The following is a 24,074-nucleotide window of genomic DNA, read 5'->3' on the forward strand; positions in this document are numbered from 1 at the left end:
AACTGAGATTATTACTGCAAGTACATGAGGGCAATGCAGTTGAATTTCTTATGTAATGTAATTAAGGTGCTTCATTAATACATAAGGGCTTCCTTCCGGTCCGTCTGTATGAGTGATGTTTTACTTTGTTACCTTATGTTTATAGCAGGAGGGTTTTAACAGAGGGCTTCTTTCTGTTACGTGCTGTTTTCTTAAATTTTTTTCTTTTCTCTAGTTTGAAAAAGAGGAATAAAGTGATATTTTCTAAAAATTGACTATAAATTGATTAGCATGAAGTGATAATAATGGAAAAAAAGGTTCGTTTTCTCCAATGCCAGAGATTCATATTTGGGATTCTGTTTTAAAAGTCTGGTCCTTTGGGCTTCTTGTTGTTGATGTTGCTTCTTATATAGTTTAACAGCATTAAAATAGCTGATAAGTACTTATAAAGTACTTTTATTATCATGTTCTATGTAATATATATGAAACAGTTTATAGGTTAAATTTGCTTTTCCTTCATATTCTTGCAATAAATTTACCACTGGCCTTCAAGGGTCCCCCCCACTTCAAGGGTCACTTTTTGAAGCAGCTTAGCCCCCGTCCCTCCTGGTGTGCCGGCAGCAGTGGGTGTGGACCTCAGATCCTCCAAGACCTTGGGAACCTGCTGAGGAAATGGGTTTCTCCTCCAGGTGTCTGTGTTGGATGCATGTGACCTTTGTCACTGTTCTTGGAGCTGCTCGGAGCCTCTGGCGGTGTCTTGTTCCGGGGACAGTTCCCTCATCCGGCCCCTCACAGCAGCAGGAGAGGTTGCCCCACCGTCCCCGCAGTGTGGTTTCAGGCATGGCTCTGGGGGTGTCTTCGTTTTCTTTCTTGGCCTCTGTGGTCTACTGAATTCAGGCTTTACAGATCATCAGGAAAGTGATCTCTTTCTTTTTAATTTCAGCAAGGGGAGAGGCAAAGCACAGAGAGCTGCAGATCAGACCTTCCTGAGCCTCCCTGCCTGGAGCAGCAGAGACCTCTGGAGAATGCTGGCTGCCAGGCCCTCCCTCTGAGGTGGGAAGGCTGGTGTCCATGGGACAGCTTCCAGGCTCCTGGGTCCACCATGACCTCCATCCTTTGACTGGACAGCTGACGTGACCAGTGCCCCCAGCGTGTGTACTGCTGGACTGGGTGCCGTGTCAGGTACCGCCTGCTCTCGGGCTGGGAGCCAAGCTGGTCAGCATCAGATGCTTCCAGAAGCCAGACAGCAGCAGATGGCCTCAAGCAAACTGAGATGGAGGTGACCTGAGGCCTCCTGGATGCTCCTGGGGACAGGACAGCTGAGGAGCTGGAGCCAGGCCTGCTGGGGAGCAGTATGCAGGAAGCTGGCTCTCAGGCCACGAATGCTTTCACAGGTGAGACTCCTCCATTCTGAACTGAGCATGTTATTTCACTCTTAGTAGGTAACGAGACACTGAGCAGTTCTAGGAGCTGAATGTGTGTCTGCATTTAGGAGCTGAAGCCCTACAGTGTCTGGGGGCTCAGGCTGCCACGGGGAATGATTTTGGCAAATCTATGGTGTTTTATCCTTTTCTGTAGCGAGGAATTTGAAACAGCATCAGACATTTTATGATTCTGCTTTGTTGAGTCGTAGGGCACACAGTGTCCCACGAGCCACTGCCCCTGAAAAAAATCCGTCCCTTGCAGTGCATATGTCAGGGGGTCTGTCTGCCCAGAGCTGGGGGACTCGGAGGGAGCAGTCATAGCCGATGAGTACGTTCTCCCTCTGAGCCTCACCCGCATGCAGGCGGTGTGGGTGGCAACACTGAGTGCTGACCCGCTCCTGTAAGGACTTGTGGGCATGCCCCTCTCTGCCCCATCTGGTCTGCATCCCTTGAAGGGAACCGCTGTGTCTGGATGGTGCACAGAGCCAGGGCATGATCAGGGGCTTTTGAGTTGGGTCTTAGTTCTTTGTCTGAATCACTTAACATCCCAAGAAGCCACTAATTCTTATGGGCCTTTGACTCCTCGTTTATAAAATGGGGAACTTGAAGCTGAAGAACGTCATGGAATCCAGAGAAAACAGTTTTACATAAAAGAGGTTTTTTCCTATTAAGGGAGGGATGGTGGGAAAATTACAAGAAGTGACTGTGTTTCTCACTCTGAGAGCCCCACGAGTTTGTCAGTTTCCCGGTTGTGTATAGCAGGCAGGTTGGGGTGTCAGGTGCCTGGAGAGAGCTTGAGGCTCGGCCCCCGCTGCCCGCCCTGCTCATGGACACTCACCAGGGCCAGCCCTGCTCCCTTTGCTTGTTTGACAGCCACCAAGGCCATGTGCAGCTCTCACAGAACCACGATTGGGGCAGCCAAGCATGTGGAACACAGGAGCCCCCTCCTGGGGGCCCAGCTTGGGGAGGGCCCCTGGATGATCAGGGCCCAGGAAGACGAGTGTGGTGGCTGCGTCAGAGAAACATGTGGAGCTCAACTCTCCAGAACCCTCCTCAGCCGCCAAGCCTGGCCCGGAAACCCATCCTCCAGTTGATCACTGGGTAGTCAGAAGCACAGGTGATCACCTGGACTTGGGACTTGTGTCTGAAGGGGCAGTGTTGCGGGTCCAGGCCACTCCAGGCAGACAAGGTCAGAACCAACAAGCTATTGGTTCTGGTTCCAGGACTTGCTGCTCTAGCATGAATTCATGCTTTCGTATGAACATCTGTTTCCAGAAGCTCATGGCTTGGCAGTGGAAGTTGCCCAGTAGCTAAATCCTAAATCTTGAATTAAAAGATTTTTATCTCTAGTGACTTACACAATTTTAACCATCTCAGTGTGTTTCCCAGTTTCTGGCATTGCAGGGATTTTTTTTTCCTAATTAAAAAGAAATTTATGAAATATTTTAAAGTCTTTTTGATTTTTAAGTGAAAAACACAATTTTTGGAATGCCAAATTTAGGTACTTTTTTGTGAACAGGAGTCATAAAAGTTCTCATTTATGTAAGTATTCCTAACTCTTTGCAGACACTTTTATAGCTCCTTTGTCAGTGCTGCTTATAATACATTTAATATATATAGTGAATGAAGGAAACACTGAATATTTGTCATGACTGGAAGACTCTTGAATAACTTGAGTTTCTATTTAGTGATCCCAAAGCATGTCAATGAATGAATAGCATCAGCCAGGTAGGGACTCTAATGGCTGTGTCTCCAGGCTTTCTTGTCAAGCACTTGGGGATAAGTGATTAAAAAAACATGCTTCTCAAATTTGCGGATGACAGGAGACTAAAGGGAATTGCTGACCCTGGTGGCAGAATTGAAATTTAGAAATAGAGCAATATTAAAATATGATGAGGAAGTCTCCGGTAGTTCCAGGGGTTAGGACTCCATGCTGTCACTGCCAAGGGCCTGGGTTCAATCACTGGTTGGAGAAATAATCTCTCACAAGCCTTGTGGTATGGCAAAAATAAATAAATAAATAAACAGAGTGAACCAGTCCCAGAATAACACATGGTTAAGTAACTATGATAAATCATTGTGATGAAATTCCCTGTAGCTACTACAAAGGATGTTTTAGTGTTTCACGTTCTGGAGAAATGCTTATATTTTTAAGTGAAAAAAGTAGGTCATAAAACAATAGGAAGAAGGTGATCCTTTTATTTTTATACTCAAAGAACAAAGACAGTATAGGTGGATGTGCACCAAAATGTTACTAGTGGCTACCTCCGAGTGATAGCAATACATAATGTGGTTTCCTTTCTTGGATTTACTTATCCATATCTTACAATTTTTCTTTTTTTAAGTAAAAATGAAAATATCAAGATAATGAACCCAAAATAACTGTTCCTTTGTGATAAAAAGGAATAATTATTTGTATGTGTCCAGTATAGTTTAATTTTACTGCTTTATAATATTAAAAGAGTGCATCTGAGAACATATACTAAACCCCTGGCCATTTGTTTTGATACCAGAGGTCGATGAGGGGGTATGTTACTGTTTCTTTCCTTACTTAGTTGTGTGATCTTGGGTGAGTTACCTAACTTCTCTGGGCCTCAGTTTCTATGTGAAGTCAGGAATTAATATAATGGTCACCTGTGTGATCTGACAACTCTGTATCACTGGGTCCCAACGTTCTGTAGTTGTCTTTTGTTGGAGGGTGTCTTTGTAGAAACCTCATGGTTGTGTCTTTGTAGGACCTGGAGTGTAAACAACAGACTTCAGACTGGTCCTCATAGGTTTCATCTCTACAAGAAAGGCATGGGAAGTCTGTGGCCATAAGATGGGTTTTCCATGTTGCATATAGGTCCCAGGATGAAGGGAGAGTGGTAGGGCCTGGGAGGAGGACAGGGACCATCTTGGTGAAAGAGACTGGCCAGCTTCAGAGCTACGTGCAGGCTATGTGCCAGGGTTTTTGTTGGTAAAGCAAAAAACTCTTCTGTTTTCTGTGTCTACACACAGCACTCACAGTGCTGGCCACCAGCCACGTGGGTGTTTCCTGCACCAGGCAACTGTGAAACAGCTTGATGTCCTGCAGCTTTGTCGGTTTTGACCCTTTCTGCCTGAAGTGGCCCAGACCCCGAGGCACTGCCCTCTTCAGACACAAGTCCCAAGTCCAGGTGGTCACCTGTGCTTCTGACCAACCGGCTGATCAATTGGAGGTTCTTGTGATCTCTCCTGAGATTTGGTAGACTTGCTGGAGTGGCTCACAGAACTCAGGAAAGCAGCTGGGTAATAGTGTTACTGGTCAAGAAAAGCCAAGGCACAGTGGTGTAAGGAAAAGGTGTGGAGCCTGACATCCTCTCAGGCACCACCTTCCCCAGACCTCCCATGATCACCAGCCTGGAAGCCCTCTGACTCTGTACTCTGGGGTGTTATGGAGGTCTCATCATCCCGGCAGGAGTGGTGAGCTCACTGGCCATTTGGATGGGCTCAGTCTCAGCCCTTCTCCTCCAACAAAGGCCTGAGAGTGGGGGTGAAAGTGCCAGCCTTCTGATCCTGTGGGCAGTTCCCCTGGCAACCAGTCCTATCCTTAGGGGCTTTCCAAAGTCACCTCATTAACCAGGGCCTTGGCATGAACAACAAAAGACACCTTCATGGCTCTTACCGTTTAGGAAATTCTGAAGGTTTTAGGAGCCCTGAGTTGGAAACTGTGACTGAGACCAAACATATATTTCTTATGATAAATCTCAATGTCATGGTCCCAGCCCCTACCCCCATGGTTAGTGTGGCCTGGGAAATGACTTTTACTTCCTCTTTTAAGTATATTTTACTAAAAAGCCAGAGATTTCAAATTTTGTTATTTCTTGATCAGTATGCTGTAGGGCCAAGACACGCTTTGGAAACTGGAATCCTTTCTTGAACATTTCAGATGTGTGATTTTGCACTGTGAACTTGACCCTTCTTGTCAGAGGTGCATGCTGTGTCTCAAGCAGCTTTGCTGTCACTTTACATCTGTGCCATTTGCTGTGCTCCTAATGCTATGTCTAGAGGTCTGAGGGCATGGGGTGCAGTGACCTGTGACCTCAGATCTGGGCTCAGCCTTGGAACCCTCTCTGGCCTGGACTGCTCACCTCGAGCGTCCACTGTGCCGGGTGTGGAGATGTTCACAGTGTGAGTCAGCTGTCAGAGCATGGTCCACAGGAACTATTGCTCTATAAAACTTTCTTCCCCAAAACTATGTTTTGTTATTTTAAATTTGCATTTAGATTTTTAAAAAGTAATTATACAAATTCAGGCCTGGAGAAGGGCATGAAAACCCACTCTAGTATTCTTTCCTGGGAATCCCATGGACAGAGGAGCCTGGCGGGCTACAGTCCCTTGGGTTGCAAAGAGTTGAACTTGACTGTAGCGACTGAGCCTGCATGCGTACAAATTCAGGAACTATTTTAATTGTAATATTTTAGAAATGCATGCAAAGAATGGAAATCATTAATATGTGGGTTATAAAAGTAATGAAAGAAAAATACAGTTTTGAGAGAAACCTGGTGAAGACATACTTTTGTTTGATATAAAAGTAGCTGTGACATGGCAGCCTCATTCATGAGGGTCAGACGTGCCAACCCTGATGCAGAGGGGCCCCTGCGGAGATCATGTGGACATTATAACTGTGGCTCCCAGTCTGTTTTTTTGTGATTGTTATCTGTTACCTATTTAGCTTTGGAAAAGTTTTAAAGTTCACATCTGCTCTGGTCAAATCCAGAAGTTACTTCCATGATCCCCAGTCTGTTTTTTTGAGGTGCTGATAATGATTATAATATCAGATATGTTGTTAGCTTCCATTTGGTTGTACATGTGCCACGAGTCAAACACTGTATTGAGCACTGCATGTACGGCATCTGTTGAGTCTTCACAGCAGGTATTTTATATGTGAAAAAACTGAGCCTGAAGAAGACCGTGCAGCGCAGCTGGTTGACGGCAGAGCTGGAGTTTGTGACCAGACCGGTAGCCTTGGTGAGAATGTGCGATCTGAGAATGGAGGACGTGAGCTCACAAGAGGGTATCACCACTTCTCTGAAGACAGTGCTGGCATGATAACTCAGTCTCAGCCACAAGTCTTGTTCTCCATCTCATACGTCAGTACCACAGGCATGGAGGTTATGTCGAGTGAGAGGGTGTCGGTATGCAGATGTGTGGGTGTCTCACTGGGGACCTGTTGGCCTTGGCCCACCTGGTAGGGTGAGTGTGAGGACCCTGTGCTCCTGGACCCTGTCCCGCTGACACCTCTGTCCTCTGCAGTGGACGGTTCGCTTAGTGTGAGAGACAACTCCTCTCTTATTAATCCTTTCCCCTGGACAGAGTGAAGTTTTGTGATGATCCTTATATAGCTTTCAAGACACCAATTTTCTATTTCTTTATGGCAGCTGGTAAAGTTGTGTCTGGTTGTGCAGCACGTTTCATCCTGTGGTGTGATTGGGACTCAGACCGCCCACCTGACTGCTGACCCCTGTTGAGTCCCCAGCCCTCAGGTGACCTTGAGACCCCAGCTGATGAGGATCAGGTGTCTTGACTGGGAAGTGGTGCTGAGGTCTTATGGCTTTCTGAGATGACGGTGGCCCGTAAACCATCTTGATTAAGTGGTGACATGAGTGATGTGACCAATGCCAATGAGGCATTTTGTCTCAGAGACAATGGAGGCTCTGGCATCTGTAGGACCCAGACAGGACAGGATGTTGAGGGACTAGTCTGGCCCATCCCAGCCATGCCAGGGAGCCTGCTCTCGGTAGTGCTGGACCCGCCCCCTCTGGAGTCCCAGTGTATTCAGCCTTCCTGCCTGCCCTTGACTGAGAGCCTGGAATGGGCCGGGGCAGAGCGTAACCCTAACTCTCCCCAGCGCTCAGACCCGCCCCTGCTCACTGTGGGACCTCAGTGTGTGGCCCCCTGGTGCATTGGTAGGGGACATGCAGGGTGGCTCACAGGGTGAAACGTGTACTCCTGACGGACAGTCCATGATGTGAGTTATGATCATGACAGTGCTCAGATCAGTGCGTGATGATTGAAGGTGGATTTGAGTCCTTGACCTTTGGAGCCCAGACACTGATTCAGCAATAAAAGAAAATGACTGTTAATGGCAGTTTTAGGCCAGGACTGTTGGCCTCTTCTCTTTCTTGTGGCCCATAAATTTAATGTGGCCTGATGCACTACGAAGGATAATAAAACACATGGTGCTGCGGATTTTAAGACTTTTCTCTGGGAGTTTTCCTTCAGTTTTTCCTCTGAAGAGTGTTTGGGAGAGAGCTCTGTGGACAGCACCCAGACTTGTTTCAGATGCACGTGCTACTGTGCATCGCTGCTGGACAGCACCTGCTGACCACGGAGGCGACCTGAGCGTGCTTCTATGGCCGTTCCACTTCCACATTTATCAGAAACATGCATGCAGTCTTGTTCAGTCACTGTGTCGCATCTGACTGTGACCCTGTGGACGAGACATGGCCTAGGTGCTGCCCTGGAGTTGACATGGAGGGCGTCCATGGCCTGGAGTGCAGTGATGGGGCCAAAGCCTGACCAGATTTGCTGGGGAGAAACAGGCCTGAGCCCTGGGAGTGGAAACATGCGAGTGCGGCCCAGAGCATTGTATTTTAAAGATGCGGAGGTTACAGCATGTTTGTGATGCTGCTGTGAAGGATCCCTTGGAGGTGGTATTGATGATCAGTGTGTCCAGTTCAGATCAGTGTGTCCAGTCAGTGTGTTGATCACTGTGTCCAGTACTGATCAGTGTGTCCAGTCAGTGTATTGATCACTGTGTCCACTGGGTGATCAGTGTGATCCCTATCCAGAGTTCAGCACCTATCATTAGGATAATCATTAGAATAATGAAGAGTGAGCACCGGAAGTACCAAAGGGCTCAAGTAGAGTGTCATTCTTCAACATTTCTTTTTTAAAACTGTTGAATTGTGGTTTCTAAGAACTTGAAGGACTTTTAGAATGTAAGGCAATAGGTAGCTTTCAGATTTTTCAGCTGGAGGATGCTGTCTTGCAGAGGAATCTCGAGGGAATCTACCTGCACACAGACTTAGCAATCCTGTGGGGACACTCACTGACCCCAAACCCCATATCCTCTGGGCCCTAGGCTATCAGAGGAGGATGCAGAGTCACTGCTTTAATCCCAATACCACGTTGACCAGGAAGCAGTTGAGAGGCTAAGAGTCTTGTTCTTGCCTGAGGAAAACACAGTGTTTAGTTTAAGAGCTGAAGGAGAAACTCTTAGACGGACTGTCTGTTCCATCCTTGGCACCTGTGGCCATGCTCCTTGCCAGAGTAGTGAGGACTCTTGAATGAATGAATGAAAGAGTGGCTTGAGGGAAGGAGTCCTGAGGCTCAGTGGTCACAATACCTGAGGGTCACTGCTGCACTTTCACCCATCTTTCCCCTGTTGGGGCCCAGGTTTGTGCCGTGAATGCCTGTGCAGCCATCTAGTGGGTCCTGCAGGTTGGGTGTGGTCCTCAGGGATGTGCGCACATGTCAGTGGGCAGTTCAGAACTCTTGTTGCTCCTCCGTGGAGCTGTTGTGAGTGGGGTGTGCAGGGTTAGTCTTGATGGATGTGTGTTAAATGCTCAGGGCTGTACAGTTAGATCCTCTTTAGAGGCCCTAGATCCCTGGGTCAGGAAGATCCCCTGGAGAAGGAAAAGGTAATCCACTCCAGTATCCTTGCCTGGAAAATCTCATGGACAGAGGAGCCTGGTGGGCTGCAGTCCATGGGGTCGCAAAGAGTTGGGCACGACTGAGTGACTAACACTTACTTATTACAGCCTGTAGATACAGTACCAGCCTGGTCATCAGCACGCCGTCCGGCTCTCAACATTACTCCCACACTGCGGGCCGTGGCTCTCCGGGATCTGCGCCCTCCTCCACCCCAGTGCTCTGCAGCGGGTCCTCAGGCAGGAACTGCCAGCTGGTGTCTGTGCTTTTACTGCTGCTCTTCCTGGGGGTGCCCCCATGAGCTCCAAGCCACACAGTGTGACTGGGATGGTGAGGCTGGAACTGTGTCTGGACTTCTGTTTGTATGATGTTATAGGTACTTCATTATGGTGAGTTTAGAATTCTATGAACATTTGGTTTCAGAGATTTTTCTCACTTTAAAATAGGCTTTATATTTTCCTGATTATAAAATGGTACGTAAAAGTCAGAAGGAACTACAGATTACCAATGATCCCAGCACCCAGAAGTGTCACTGTTTGTGTTTTGGCGAGCATCCTTTCAGACTGTCTGCCGTGTATTTGATACCTTGCATGTACTGATGTGCTTTTTGTTTGCAGAGAATGTTAAGGCATTCTTACCTGCTTCCATGGGTGCTTCTATTATTGTTCTAAGAAGCTAATGAGAACACTTCTGCACATTCTGTACACAGGAAAACAAAGAAAAGCATTCATACATTCTTTCACGCAGTGCTTTTGAACGCAGAAGAGAAATAGTGCTATTTGCCAGTTCCAGTTCTGAAGGACTTTTAAAATACCTGACGGTGTTCGGATGACAGTTGGCTAGTTTTTTCAGGCTGCTCTGAAGGGTACTTGGACTGGCAGTCCGAGGCAGAGTACCTTGGACTGTTCAGAACGCATTTTTCACTGCTGCTGCACTGACTCCTTCCTTGGTGGCAGTGGAGACTGACAAGGATTTTTTTCAGCAAAGAGCTCCATAACTGTGACTCTTGCTGGGCATGTTGTGTAAAGAAAGCACCTGTGCTATTATTTTGTGGGTGAGAGGTAGGGGGTGAGTGAGGTCTGGCAGGCCCGAGTGCTCCTGGGCCCTGTCTGAGCTCAGTTCCCTGGATTCTCTAGGTAGATGTGTTCCCAGACCATCACAGCATACAGACGGGGGAGGAGAAGCGGCAGCTGAGGAGGCTCAGGCTGGCATTGACAATTCCATGCTTTGTGTTGTGCTTTTTCAGAGTGCAAATTCACCTGCACCAGCGGGCAGTGCTTGTATCTGGGTTCCCTGGTCTGTAACCAGCAGAATGACTGTGGGGACAACAGTGACGAAGAAAACTGCCTCCTGGTGACGGAGCACCCGCCTCCGGGCATCTTCAGCTGTAAGTCCTTCCTGCCCACCTCGCGCCATTCAGCTGCGGTGTGTTTGCAAACGGTAGGCGGCCCTGACCCTGGGATGTGGGAAAGATGTTGTTTTCGGTTAAGAGAAGAGGTTTGTGTTGTCACAAAGGCAATGTTTTCTTTTAGGATAGAAAGAGGGTATGTCTGAGAGTCAGAAGTTCCTTCCACTTTAAGTGGCCTGTGTTTTGTTTGGGAGAGGCTTTCTGCTGCGTATCTGAGAAGCACTGACTGATCCCAAGAAATAATTATTGACTTAGTATTCTTCATACTGGTTTTAGAGAATTTTTGGAAGTAATTTTAAGCCACTATTTTAAAATAATTTTAAATAAAGAAGGATATATAGAGTCTGTGTTCAAGCATGTAATTAAAACAAGAAAATAGAAAAAAAAAGTTTGTTGGGGATTTCAAAAGGTTGTAATTGTGTGTTTTTTTTATTTGGTACTGGAGTGGGTTGTTTCTCGGGTAAAGCCCCAGGTTGAGGCTCTGAGCATTTCTTGAGCTGGAAGAAGGTGAAGTCCAAGTACGAAGTTCATTGACTGATCTTGTGGCTTTTGTGAAGAGGAAGGAGAGAGAAGGCACCTGGAAACATGGCTGTGCTACTCTGAGAGTGGCTTGTTGCGTCCTATGTTTCTTTGTGTCCTGTTTCCTGGGCCTAAGGAAGTATGTCAAGGTCAAGGATTCTTCACAGCACCTACCTTCACCGGGGGTCTTTCTCCCTGCCTCAGGTCCCTTCCTCCCTGCCTCTCCTCCTTTCTCATCAGTATTTCCTGGTGTTTAAAGCCAATTTCCAAATATCTTTTCATTTTAAAAATGTAAACTCTTTAGTTTTGTTTAGAAGCCAAGTGAAGCTTCTCCATTTGTAAATGGCTCAGCATTGCCCAAAGACATCTGAGAATCTGTCCTAAGAGAAGAATCTCTTTTTTAAATTGAAGTATAGTTGATTTACAATGTTGTCTTAATTTCTGCTGTACAATAGTGATTCAGTTATATATATATATATATATATATATTTTTTTTTTTTCCTCCTCTTCCCCATGTTGATTTATCACTGGATATTGAATACAGATCTCTGTGCTCTACAGGAGGCCCTTGTTGTCTGTCTTACATATGCTATAGTAGTTTGTATCCTAACAGAGGAATCTTAAGATCCTGTTGGCAACCTGTTGGTCCCTACTGTTCAGGTGTAACTAGGCTTGTTCCCCTGTAGCCAGAATGGGAGGTTGTTGACAACATGCTGTCTTTTAAGAAGATGGGAGAGTCTGGAGACAGAACAACAAAGGGCAGGATGAGGGCTCTGGCTTCATGTGAACCTGGGTTCAAGCTCTTTCTTGCTTAAGGAAGGCAGCTGAACTCCTTAAGGCTTAGTGTCTCTGTCCATGAAATGGGAATGATTCCTGCCGTGTACAGCTGCTCTGGGGGTTCACGTGAAGAGTGCGGTCTGCATCATCATCCTGCTGCTTGCTGTGTGCCTGCTGCTGTCTGTCTGCACGGCCGGGCCTCCTTCACATGAAGCATGGGCTCAAGTGTCCAAAGGCGAGTTCATCCTCAGAGGTGCTGGGTGTTTCCCGCCTCCTCTGTCCCCTGGGGAAAGCCTGCTGGGGGCTGCCCGCTGAAGGGGGCTCACTGGGCCTGGCCTCTCTGCCAGCTCACAGGCAGCTGGCCTGCTTGTCACATTTGGGTTTGCCATGGCTGGTCTGTTCTTTGTGGTACTGAGGGTGATCTGGTATCAGATCAGTGCACTTTCCTCCCCTTGGTCTGTAGCCAAGAGTAGAGAGTGTCTGCTTCCACCCTCAGCTGCACAGCGAGGCTTGGGGGAGTCTGCAGGCCCCACCAGCCTGCGTCTGCAGCAGGTCGGCAGTGTCCCTAGGGGGATTGCTTGTGGGGCTGCCACTTCCTCTCCGCCTTCAGAACTTGGAATGTGACAGGACTTCTTGTCTCTAAGTCAGTTTAGTCCAGGAGAACAAAGCATGCTTTCTCCTTACTCCTGCATAAGAGTCAACTTACTCAGTCTGCTCTGTGTCTGCATGGAGGAAACTCCCCATGTTCTACCCTTTGATTGCACTTAGGGTCAAGCACACTGGAATCGGTTTTTTGCCTGTGTTGTTGGCTGTGGGCATGCGCCCTGACTCAGGTGTCTTGATTATCTCTCTCATTTTGTATTTGCTAAAATTTAGCATGAATTAAGGTTAGAAAGAAAATGTCACTGTCATTTGTGAGGCAGCAGTGCTAATGATAGTAGAAGCCCTTACAATAACAGCTCTAAGAAACTTTTCCTTCTGAAAACAGTTTTGGAACCTAGACTCTGTGTCTCATCTGCTCCTCTGCCTTGTTGACCAGTGGACTGAGGCACATCCCTGGGTCTGAGCCCCATGCTCTGCACATGTGGGTGTGGAGCTGTTGTGAGTATCTTGCAAGGAGAGTGGTTGGTGTATCTTTTCAAGGAAGAGGGCTATACTGTCAGCCTCAGTGTCAGCTTTTCTATGTCTTCCTCTATCAAAACATTGTATTCCTGAGCACTGAAAATACAAATCAAACAAATAAAATTATTATTTATAAAAATAAAATTTTACAATACAAATTATTATATTTACAGGTATATGTATTAAGTGCCTTCTTCGGTCATTGTACCCAGCGTTCTAGGGAATGAAGGTCAACAGATTTCATTATCAAGGTGCCGACAGGCAGATTGGGGAACTGAAACACACTCGTGCAAAGATGACCCAGCATGGACACAGGGTACTGAGCTGTCTCAGGGACTGTGGTCCCGGAGTCTACAGAGAACCATTTTGCCAGGACGTGGTCATGGTGGCTTCGCGGAGGAGGCGAGTGGGGTGTCAGGGTCAAGGATGGCAGGGTGACTGGAGGGGGAAGGCAAGCTAGTCATGCCACTCCTTTTGTCCTTGTTGCTGAAGAGATGGCCCGCGGGTCCCCGGCTGCGCTGCCTGTCTGTTGCCCTCGATGCTGGCCCTGTGCGCTGGGCTCTGGCTCCACGAACCTGCCCTTTGAAGCCCCTGTACTCCACAGCTTGTGGAGCTTGGTGCTCTACAGCTCTGGCTTCTGAGAAACAGGATTTGAGGAGTGTGGAAAGAGCTGTGTGCTTTGATGGTGTTGGCGAGGGCAGGCCTTTCTTGGTCCCCCACAGATCTCAGAGTGGGGGACTGAGGGTCCCTGCTACAGCTTTGCCTCCAGTGAGTGATAGGGTCCAGATCAAGGGCGGTGGCACTTCTGCCCATACTGGGGTCTCGATTGGTGGCCTCGGAAATCTCAAAGTGAAATGAGCCGAAGTTGGTCAGGTTCCTGGATTCAGCCAGGAAGTTAATTTCAGGACTTTTCAGAAGGAAACTCTTTTTTTTTGCCTAGGGTCATTTAGGGTAATAACAAACAAATTAGATAAATTCAGCACAATAAATTCTGAGCTAGATGTCTTTCTTTCCACCTTTCTCAGTTTTTTTCCAAAGGGACTAGCTCCCTCCCTGTCACCAGGCTATGCCCCCCTGTGCCCCTGTCTGGGAGACAAGTCCTGTGGGGCTCAGGAAGGGCTGACTCCTGCGGGCCCCAGAGGAAACATGACTAAATGAGGCAGCCACGCTGCCTGTCGCATCAGTGACCAGGTCAGTCTCCCAGCACAGGTTCCACCTTCTACCAGAGTGTCCCTGGCACCGCCTTCATACTGTTGCTGGCTCCTGGGGACAACCCTGCAGTTTGTTCCAACTGTAGAGTCCAGGGTGAGGCCCTGAGTTGGCAGGCTTCAGTCTCCCCTCGCTGGTTGTGGCTTTTGGCAAGTTGCTCACCCTCCTTATGCCTTGATTTTCTCCTCTGTGAAATGAAGACAGTGATAGTTTTGGCATCTCGCTCAGAGGATTGCTCTGAGGATTTACTAAAATAGTTCAGGTAAAGCAGTTAGAATAATGCCTGGCAGTTGCACCCACCACACATATCTTTACCTGACAGTACTTCAGTGTTGTATTTCCTAAGAAAAAGACATTCTGACCCATAACCATAGTATAGTTACCAGGGACCAGAAAACGTAATGTAGATATAGCCCTACTTTCTGACAGGTGGCCCCCTTAAACTCTCGCTGGTGGCCCGTCTTGTCTTTCCAAGTAGTTGTTCGTGTTTTCAGCAGAGGGCCTAGGATAAGTAGTAGAACAGGGCTGCGGAGGGCATGGTGCTGGGAGAGCCCTCCTTCCACTCTCTCCTTTTCTTAAATGTTGATGGCCAGGGGTGGAGCCTTCCCTCACTGCCCCTCACTTACCAGAGGGGACACAGCCCCGTTTCTCTGGCAATTAGTCTTTTGAGTTTATCTGAAGGCCTGTATCCAGGCTTCCTTAGGCTGGGGATGAGGTGGGCAGAGAACTGCCATTTGCTGAGTGCTGGCTGTTTATATGCATCTTGTCATTTATCTCAAAACGTGCAAGTCTAGAAAGGTTGCCTAGGAAACATTGCTCAGATAGGTTAAATAATTTTTTCAGGATTGGATCAAGGAACTGAACTCAGGCTCTGGGTTTTTTGGTTTTAGCTTCTAGGTATTTGGTTTTCTCATGATTTTTTTTTAATAAGATAAGAATTTACACTTCAGTTTTTAAAGGTTTGTAGGGTGAAGATCAACAATGCATTATTATGAAAGACCATATAAGTGAGTGCCCCACAATCAATTGTTAGTGTGTGTGTGTATGTGTGTGTGTTAGTTGCTCAATTGTGTCCAACTCTTTGCAAACCGATGGACAGTAAGGCAAGAATACTGGAGTGGATTGCCATTCCCTTCTCCAGGGGATCTTCTCCACCCACGGAATAAACCCTATCTCCCACACTGCAGGTGGATTCTTAACTGTCTGAGTCACCAGGGAAGACAGTTGTTTATATGGCAGTTTTTGATTGATACATAGACAGTGGTATTCTTGGATTCATCCTGGATTTTCAAATAGATTCTGAAACGTGAACCCAGGAGCCCTCAGATATCAAGGGTCATTGGTTTTGTTGAGAGGGAGTGCTGAATCTGTCCTTCAGTTCTGCCCGGCTGTGTCCTGTTTATGTGTCCTGCAGGAAGTCCATTCCCCTTTCCGCTCTCCTTTCCTGCCAGGAGGTGAGAATGTAAACACCCACCTGGTGGGATCCAGTGAGCAGAGCGTATGCATTCCTGCCACTGTTCACCCCTCTTGGCTGTGTGCACAGGGCCCCTTAGTCGGACGTGGGCTGTTAGCTCTCGTCCGGATGCCCCTTCAGACGCCCTGTGGTCAGACTGGTGCGGCCTCCACAGGGAGGGTGGGAGGTCTCCCAGAGTGCTGTGTTGCCCCAGGCAGGGAGGCTGGGGTGGTCCTGCCTCAGTCAAGGCCAGTAGGAGAAGCCTCTGGCCTTGAGCCATGCTGTCCTCGCAGCACTGTGTGTTCTTTTCACAGGGCTGCCCACCCCAGTGTCAAGTTAAAAAAAGGAAAAAGAATCCATGGCAAAACCCTTACCTGGATTGTGTAAAATGACCCAAGATGGCATTTAAAGAAGATTGGGTCAGGAAGGGCAAGCTTACCCCCTTCCCCAGCCAAGAGGGCCCCTTCACCTGCCCCTTTGGTTTGTGCCTCTGTTTCTCCAGATGGATTTCTGATCAATTAAAATCTTGTAAAGTCTTGAAAGGCAACTCAGCGTTTACAAATAAACAAAGGCAGAGAGCAAAGGAAGGGATTTCAGTAAACCCAGGCACCCTTTCTTCCTGCTGTGACGCTAAATTTACTGGATGAAAACAACCTCTTAAGATTCACGTTTTGATTCTGTTACTGCTTTCCTGTGTGCGGGCTGTCCCACTTCAGATGAGATTTATCCACTTCTTTAAATATTTAGTAGTCTAGCGTGGATGTTAATGACAGTCTGGCAGTGCTATTTTGAGAACTGCAACAATGATAGTAATTTTCAGTGTCAGATTCCTGCTTTGCAAGGGGAGAGCGGGCGGGGGAGGGGCGGAGGCGGAGACGCGGCTGCAGTCCTAATGGAGTTGCCGGCCGTCCGCGGGCCTGCCAGACAGATGGGTCATGAATACTGTCTAGACGCCCTGCCTGCGGAGCCCGGTCTCTGAGGACACGCACCGAGACGCCGGCTCGAGTAACGGGAAAGTCAGGGCAGGCTCTGTGTAATCAGACAGAAATCAATGCGTGCCGGCTTCCTGCGGGAGGGGGATGCGGGCGTGCGGTGGGGGAGAAAAGATGCGCTCTTTTTCAGGTCAGTTTTGTGCAAACTCGGCTAGTATGGGTGTTAGGGGTATGAGCTGGGAGAGGTGCAGAGGATGGCGCTGTGGACTTGGGCCGTCCTCCACCGCCGGATGCGGGGTGACCGCCCCAGACCGCCCGGGCCCTGGACAGCAGGCCGCAGGTGCGGGACTGGTGGGTCGCGTGTATTGCTGAGTCCCATGCTGCTCCGGTTGACACTGTCTGCCCTGACTGTTGGTTTCTAGAGTTTAGTCTCTTAATTATGGAAGGTTTTAGAGACTCACCTGGCTGGCTTTCCTTCCTCCTGAATCTCTGAGCACTTTGCAGAGATAGATCTTGTCATGGCAGCGCTAGCTAGTGGTGCTAGAGGCAGGGGGGTTGAGCCTTCAGGAGCCCACTTGGCCTCGCAGGGACATGGGCACCTTCCGAGGGTCACTTCACACAGGGCCATGTGTGGGGCTTACGGGATGGAAGTAGTGCCGTTTCTACCCAGAAAACACGTGGTCTGAGTGTGGTTGAATGGGGCAGGGCATCCACAGCAGGAGCCCACTTTGCTCCACTGGGAGAGAGAGGCCTGGGTGCTGGACTTTAAGTCTATAGCCATGCATCAATATTTGCCTCAAAAAAATTACCCAGAAGGGTCTGCCGTAAACCTTGGAAGGGGCCCTCTTTGAGGAATGGCAGAAATAAAGGTGAAATTCAGTCATCACAGTATGTGTCCTGTCCTGCAGAGGTGCAGTGACCCCATGGGCCTGACCCTAGAGTCAGCCACTTGGACTCTTTCATTAAGTTACGTCTCAGTGCAGACACCTGGCAAGGCTTTTAATTTGGAAAAAATCTTCCAGCAACCTAAATTTAGCAATAATTGTTTTTTCACTCCTTCATCCATTCTTCTTGTGTCCTGAGAATGAACAACAGAGGGGAAACTAGATGGTTTTTGCATCTTCCTGCCTGGAAAGGAAAATATCAGAGATGAAAACATCTTGTAGCACAGGATCTCTGGAGAAGGAAGAATCAGAGCTCCAGGCAGTGAACGGGCTGACCTCCCAGAGTTGCTCTCAGAAGATCTTCCCAGGCATCCTCAAGGCACTGCTGTCTTTCAGAAAGTCTTGTCTTTCCCTGAACTTGCCTGCATCCTGTCAGCTCCATGGAGAGTGTGAATCTCCCCACTTTGGGCAAGCTGAAGGGAGTGATGCCAGCTGACCACAGCCTGGGCGTCTGGAGGGTGAACCCCAACACACTGGTTCTGTCCACATCAGCAGATGTGGTGTACCTGAGTCAGCTCCCCTGGGCTTTCCTGGGGGAATGGGCTGGAATGGGGGTGTGGCCCCCTCCCTGGGGAGAAGCCCTGCCTTAGGTAGACAGCACCTGTCCTGAAGGGGTGCCAGGGCATGTTGCTTCCTTTCTTCACCTCTCCATCTTCACTGTAGTTTCTGTACTTCCTTTACTCATGTATTCTAAAAATGGGAGAAAAAGGAACTTGACCTAAACCTCTGACCCTTTTCTCCTTAGATCCTGAAGAGGAGGGGAGGGCACATGTTGTGGGGAGGCGATGCCAGCCTGGGTGCTGGACTTTAAGGTACTGTTCCTGGGAAGGCGCCCACACTGGCAGGGTCTTCTACCGTCTGGGCTGGAAGCAAGCGGCTCTCCATGTGGCCGGAGGCGGGTGTGGCTGAGCGAGGCAGAGACAGTAATGTCCCTTCTTGAATTTGACAGTTTCCACAGGACAACCAAGAAAATGCAGCCCCTTCCTGTTACATGTGCTTGGGAGATAGAAATGCCAAGTCTGCTCCTTGGGGAGGCGACTGGCCTGGATCTAAGTTCTTAAAAGCCGGTCTGACCTTAGAAGACGTCCTGGGGCACCTTCAACCCCATGAGGCTGCAGAAGCCATGGTGGCTGCCTCCTTAGCCCCTTGTGATTTGGTGTTTGCTCTCATGTCAGGACCTTTAAGCTGGAGTGACAGGGACAGTAGACAGTGCAGGTAGCATCTCCCAGAAAAACCAGGTGCCAGAAATGATTCATGTTCAGATTGTTGAAAAGAACAGGACAGGAAGCTGGAGTGTGCTCTAGAGAAAATGTGTTTGGGTGGTTACCTGTAGAAAATGGTGTCCTGAGTAATAGCAGCACATCCTTTGGGGCTATCTTGTAGAGAGTGTTTCTGTGAGTGTTGGGTTTGTGAGGAGTATAGGGTGCAGCGTATACAGGGAAGGTGGTGTGGGTGCGGGGGTGCAGTATGGTCTCCGTCTAATGCTAACCCACTGGCCTTGAGAAGATCCTCAAGGTTTTGGCAGTTTCTCCAGTGCTGGGTGTGGGACAGCACTGGTGGGTGGTGCCCGGGCAGACCCTGTTGTTGGGGTTGGAGTGTCTTAGAGAACTGTCTTTCCCAAGCAGCCTAACAGGTGGGGGAATTGGGAATTGGTCACGAAAAGCCAGCTTACCTGGAGATAAAGGCTGATTTTAAGGAGTAGTACTGGAGAGGTAAATTGGGGTCAGATTCTAGAAAATCAGGATATAAGGTGTTTTCAAACAGTTTTTATTCTCTTTTCTGAAGGAACTCATTGAAGGTTTTTGAAAAAGATTCATTTATTAATTTGACTTTTGGCTGCACCAGGTCTTCTTGGCGGCAGGGTCTTTCTCTAGTTGTGATGCACGGGCTTCTCACTGCAGTGGCTTCTCTTGTTATGGAGCACGGGCTCAGTAGCTGTGGCTCCCAGGCTCTTGAGTGCAGGTTCAGTAATTGAGGCACATGGTCTTAGTTGCCCAAAGACGTGTGGAATCTTCCCAGACCAGGGATCAAACTGGTGTCCCCTGCACTGGCAGGCAGACTCTTAACCACTGGACCACTAGGAAGCCCTATTGAAGATTTTTAAGGAGGCAAGTGAGGCTGAGACGAGGCAGTTAACGTGGGCAAGTGCTAAGGAGCACCAGCTCTGAGCCCATTTTACAGGCAGGGGAACACTATGGAGGGGGAGCCCCTGGAAGGACTAGCCTTGCCCATGGAGCAGGTGGGCTTTAGGTGAACTCGAGCTGCCTAAGGAGATGTAGCAGTTGGGGGGAGGGATTGGCTTTTCAACAGATTTTGAAAAGAGTCTTATTGCTATGATGATTATCACAATAAAATTTTGAAAGGAGTGTGTGAAAGCACATCAGAAGATGGGTGGATGGATAGTGAGAGCTGCCCCAGCTCGGGGGAGCCCCCTGCCTGCCTGCCCCTGGCAGTCTACGAGGCTTCCACATGCTGCAGCTACCAAGGCAGCTTGAAGTGGGCTTCACGGCCCCTTCCTGTTCTTGCTGAGAGGATGGCATGGAGGAAACCCCAGCAGTTTACAGATTTACAGCCACCAGGACAGGCTGATGCGGGGGTCTGTGTGTGACCCAGGGTGTGTGAAGGGATGCAGGAGGCCAGTGCTGCTGCCCTCATGGTTCAGGGAGACTGGGGGGTGGGGAGCAGGATGAGAGAGAGACTCTTTTTCTCCCAAACCTGGTAACATGGTTTCAGCGAAACCCTGACTTTCCCATCTCCAGCCTTACCCAGGTACGATGGACTAAGTGTAAATATTAATGAGCACAACAACAATAAAACTGGCAGCAGCGCGAATGAATGTGGTCTCCTGCAGTAGAAATATTTACCCGATATGTCCTGCCAATGAGAGAGATTTTGGCATTAAACCTAGACATTACCTCACTCTCCTGGGCAGACAGCCGACTTCAGTGCTAAGCAAGTCTGCAGAGTGAAGAGCTGCGTGTACCTGCCTGATTGGCTGCACAGCCCAGACCCTGGTGGGAAGTGATTTCTTTGAGTGTATCTGTCTGTCTGTCTGTCTGGGTCTTGCCCTTAGTTCCTTTCTTTGTTTCTCTAGCCCTCCATAGGCTTGTCATTGTCTATTTTCAAATTGCTGGGTTTTGTGTTTGTTTTTGTTAATCTTGAAGGGCACGTTGTGAAAAGGTCTGCCAGCCAGGTGGGCAGGTATTAATACACACGGAAACCTGAAAGGTCAGAATTATCAGGAAGAAAAGTGAGGAACCTGTGTGTGTGTGCGTGTGTGTGTGTGCAAATGTCCCCACACACAGGCTCACATGCCCTTCTTACTTATTAAGAGCCAGGAACTGGTGAATGAAACAGGTTTCTTGTTTTGTTGTGGTTTGTTTTAATTCATGATTAGTACAAGGGGATGTTCCACAGTAAAGGATGTTTTAGTTCAAGATTAATGGCAACTAAAATAATATTTTGAAACATTTGAAATTATACTGAAAATGCGGTTTTTGACGCTTCTAACCTAAGAAAACATACTTGAAACCATCTATTCCACTGGCCTCAGATCTCTTTGAAATTAGTATTACATATAGTATAGAAGTTATGGGTCAGCACAGGAGACAGATCTGGGCTGGAAAGTAAAGTCTTTGAGTTGAGAGTACTGGGAAGGCTTTGAGTTGTCACTGAAGTACCAAATATTCTTCCATAAGTTTCCATATAGGTTGTGGAGAACCACGCTGTCCGTCTACTGCTGAGACCAAGTCACCCTTTATTTTCCTTATATCTTGACTCTCAGTTTCACGTCGTTTAGGTTTTGTGCTGTTACTACTGAGTGACTTAGTTTTATCAGTTGGTTTAAAGTAAGAAGTGCTTCCGTTTTCCTGTCTAATCTGTTCTTGAGCACTGGCTGTACCAGGCTAGTCCTTGCTCCCAGGATCAGCTTATTTGGTAGCCTTGTTGTGATGCAGAACAAATGGGCCTCTGGTGCCACCACCAGGCAGCCCCTCTCGGTGGAACATTATCCACAAAAGGTAGAAAGTCTCAACACCAGAGCAGTTTCATACTGTGTAGATGATACTGTGCTTAACAGTGTGTCTGCACTTGATGGCCCTGAGGACTGAATTCCACCTAAGAAATCACTGTGGGTGTGTCCTGTGGTGCTGGGGGCCGGGCACCAGCTGGAAGTCCCTGCTGGTCCTTGTCTACATCATTCAGGGGAGGCTTACCCACAGTGGAAAGGGGTGGTGATGTGACGTTAGCCCAAAGCCATAGCCAGCTTCTTTATCGGGGGCAAAGATAGCTTTACTTCTTTGAATGAGCCCAAGTTCATAAAAACCCAGCATTGAATCCTAGGGTGCTTTTGGTTTTAGTTTTGGAGTTTCAGTAATTTCAGGGTCCCCAGGAAAACATATTCCTGTAAACTTCACTGGTCATAGAGAAACATTACCAATGCCACTGAATGTTAACGTTCAGGGCTGAAGAAGTGTGACAGAGGCAGGTGGATGGGAGTGGAATAAGGACATTTGTTCAAGGAGTGCAGTGGTCAAGCAGCCAGATGACCTTGTTAAACTGGGCCGATCTCACCCCAGATTTTGATGCCTATCACTTGGAGAGTGGTTTTATGTTCATGGAGAAGACTTGGCTGCTGGCAGGCTTGGCAGAAGCAGGGCAGAGGCGTGTTCATTGGTGTAATAACTTTAATAGCAGTAGTGCTTGTGAACATCCTGGCTTCCTAGTCACTCAGCAAAGCCCTTTTTGCTCCTGAGTTCTTACCAGGTGGGGCATGCTTGGCCCCAGGCCAGGACCAGTGGATCCCATCCAGTGTGGGGACAGCAGAAGGAGCCCTTGATCAGGAGCTCTGAGATGCCCCCATCAAGTCTGCTGGCTGGAAAGCAAAATGAAACAGTGAAATAGAAGTGAGCTTCACTTTGCCAAATTAGTGTACGTCATGTTTTTCTTGGTTTTGTTTAATAACAGCTATTAATTCATCCATCATATTTTCTGAGCACCTGCTATGTGTTGGGGCTTCAGGGATAAGCTGGTGAACAGGTCCTCTCTGACAGTCTGTGTTTTAGTTACGGGCTCAAGTTTGGTGTCGGCCTGAAGAGCCTCTGACTGAATTGTGTACATTAATCTGCAGAGAGGGATATTTTTCTTATCAGAGTTGATATTTCAGACTGATAATCAATCCATCAGTCCACTTGGATATATTTTTGGTCTCCAACTATTGTCAAACATTTGATTGCTTAACTTTCCATGATTTCTTTGAAAGAGTAAGAAGGGAGGATAAAACGACATTGAAACTGGTAGATTTAGGGATTGTAGAACATCTCAAGGAGAAAGGCTTAATGGGAAAGAAAGTAGAAGGAATTAAGGATTTACATTTAGCTTATGATCTTAATTTTTCACGTTTTTTGGGGGGTGGGCGGTGCGGGGCACACACTGACTGAAACTGCCCACCCTGGCCAGGCACCATAGTAATTATTTGCATGAGTTACTTTCTGACAGGAGGTCCTGGTAAGGAATTTGGAACTAATAAGCCACCACCAACCAGAAGAGTTTGGGAAATGTCAAAAGGAGAGACCACGTGTCTGATCACCTCTCAGAATCCTTCTCGCGCATCCATCTTGGCTGAGCAGTGTGTGCGCCACCAGGAAGGACCCTGAGTCAGAACAATTGACCAAAGACAACCTGGAAACTAATCCCATCACCACAAAATCCAAGAGTGCAAGCCACGTGGCAGAGCAGTCCTCCTGGATTTCCTTACCCTACTGCTCTCCGCCTGGTTGCCCCTTCCCAATAAAATCTCTTGCTTTGTCAGCACATGTCTCCTTGGACAGTTCATTTCCAATGTTAGACAAGAGCCCACTTTCAGGCCCTGGAAGGGGTTCCCCTTCCTGCAACAAAACCAGAGCATTTCCCCTATATGCCTAGCAAGGTTTTACGAATCTGGGTTTAGTTCGAATATTGATTTTATTTATGAGTGGTACCCCTGTTGCCCGGGACTGTTGATGATTTGTTATTGTGCTATAATCCTTACCATGGAGTAGCATTCAATATGTCTGAATTTATGTGATAAAGGCTTGAAGGTGTCTGTGTCTATAGCTGGAAGGAGGGAGAAAGAAGTGAGCTTTTTTTTGAATTGAGTTTAATGACTCACCTCAGTAGGTGAGTGATGTTCCACATTGGGAATTAAAAGGACTTCATTTTTCTCTTGAACATCGTGTATCTTTCCCTGAACTGAGGGAGGCCCGAGGAAATGTGCTCATCTCTCTTGACTCTTAAGAGGCAAAGTACAATGATGCTGTGAAAACTATGAAACAGTTATTTAAAATGCAAGATTATTTAAAATTCATTTGATTTGAATGGTGCATGGGGTTGCTGCATTCTTGTTTGTGTTTAGTTCCTTGGAAGAGCTTCAGGTGCACCTCCTGACTCTCCTGTGGCCGGCCTTCCTTGCTTCCTGTGGGTTGTCAGAACTAGTCATTTCCTTCTGGTTTCTGCCACTGAAACGCTTTGTGGTTTTACACTTTGCTGCCTTCTTCATATTTTACGGATGTTTATTTCAAAGCAGTTCTTACCTGCACTTTTTTATAACTCTTTCTTCCTAATGTAGCGTCCGCATGAATATATCAGTGCTTT

General features: G+C 47.8%; 1 protein-coding gene across 1 annotated transcript in view; it reads left to right on the forward strand.

The window, feature by feature from the left end:
- The window catches only part of LDLRAD4 (low density lipoprotein receptor class A domain containing 4), a 160,105-nt gene that overhangs the window by 99,836 nt on the left and 36,195 nt on the right, over positions 1-24,074 (forward strand). Inside the window, 2 exon segments of the mRNA XM_060405482.1 lie at positions 923-1,373; positions 10,327-10,467. Coding sequence (XP_060261465.1) covers positions 1,334-1,373; positions 10,327-10,467 — 181 coding nt within the window. The 5' untranslated portion in view covers positions 923-1,333.

Source organism: Ovis aries, chromosome 23 (genome assembly GCF_016772045.2).
Source record: "Ovis aries strain OAR_USU_Benz2616 breed Rambouillet chromosome 23, ARS-UI_Ramb_v3.0, whole genome shotgun sequence".
Lineage (NCBI taxonomy): Eukaryota > Metazoa > Chordata > Mammalia > Artiodactyla > Bovidae > Ovis > Ovis aries.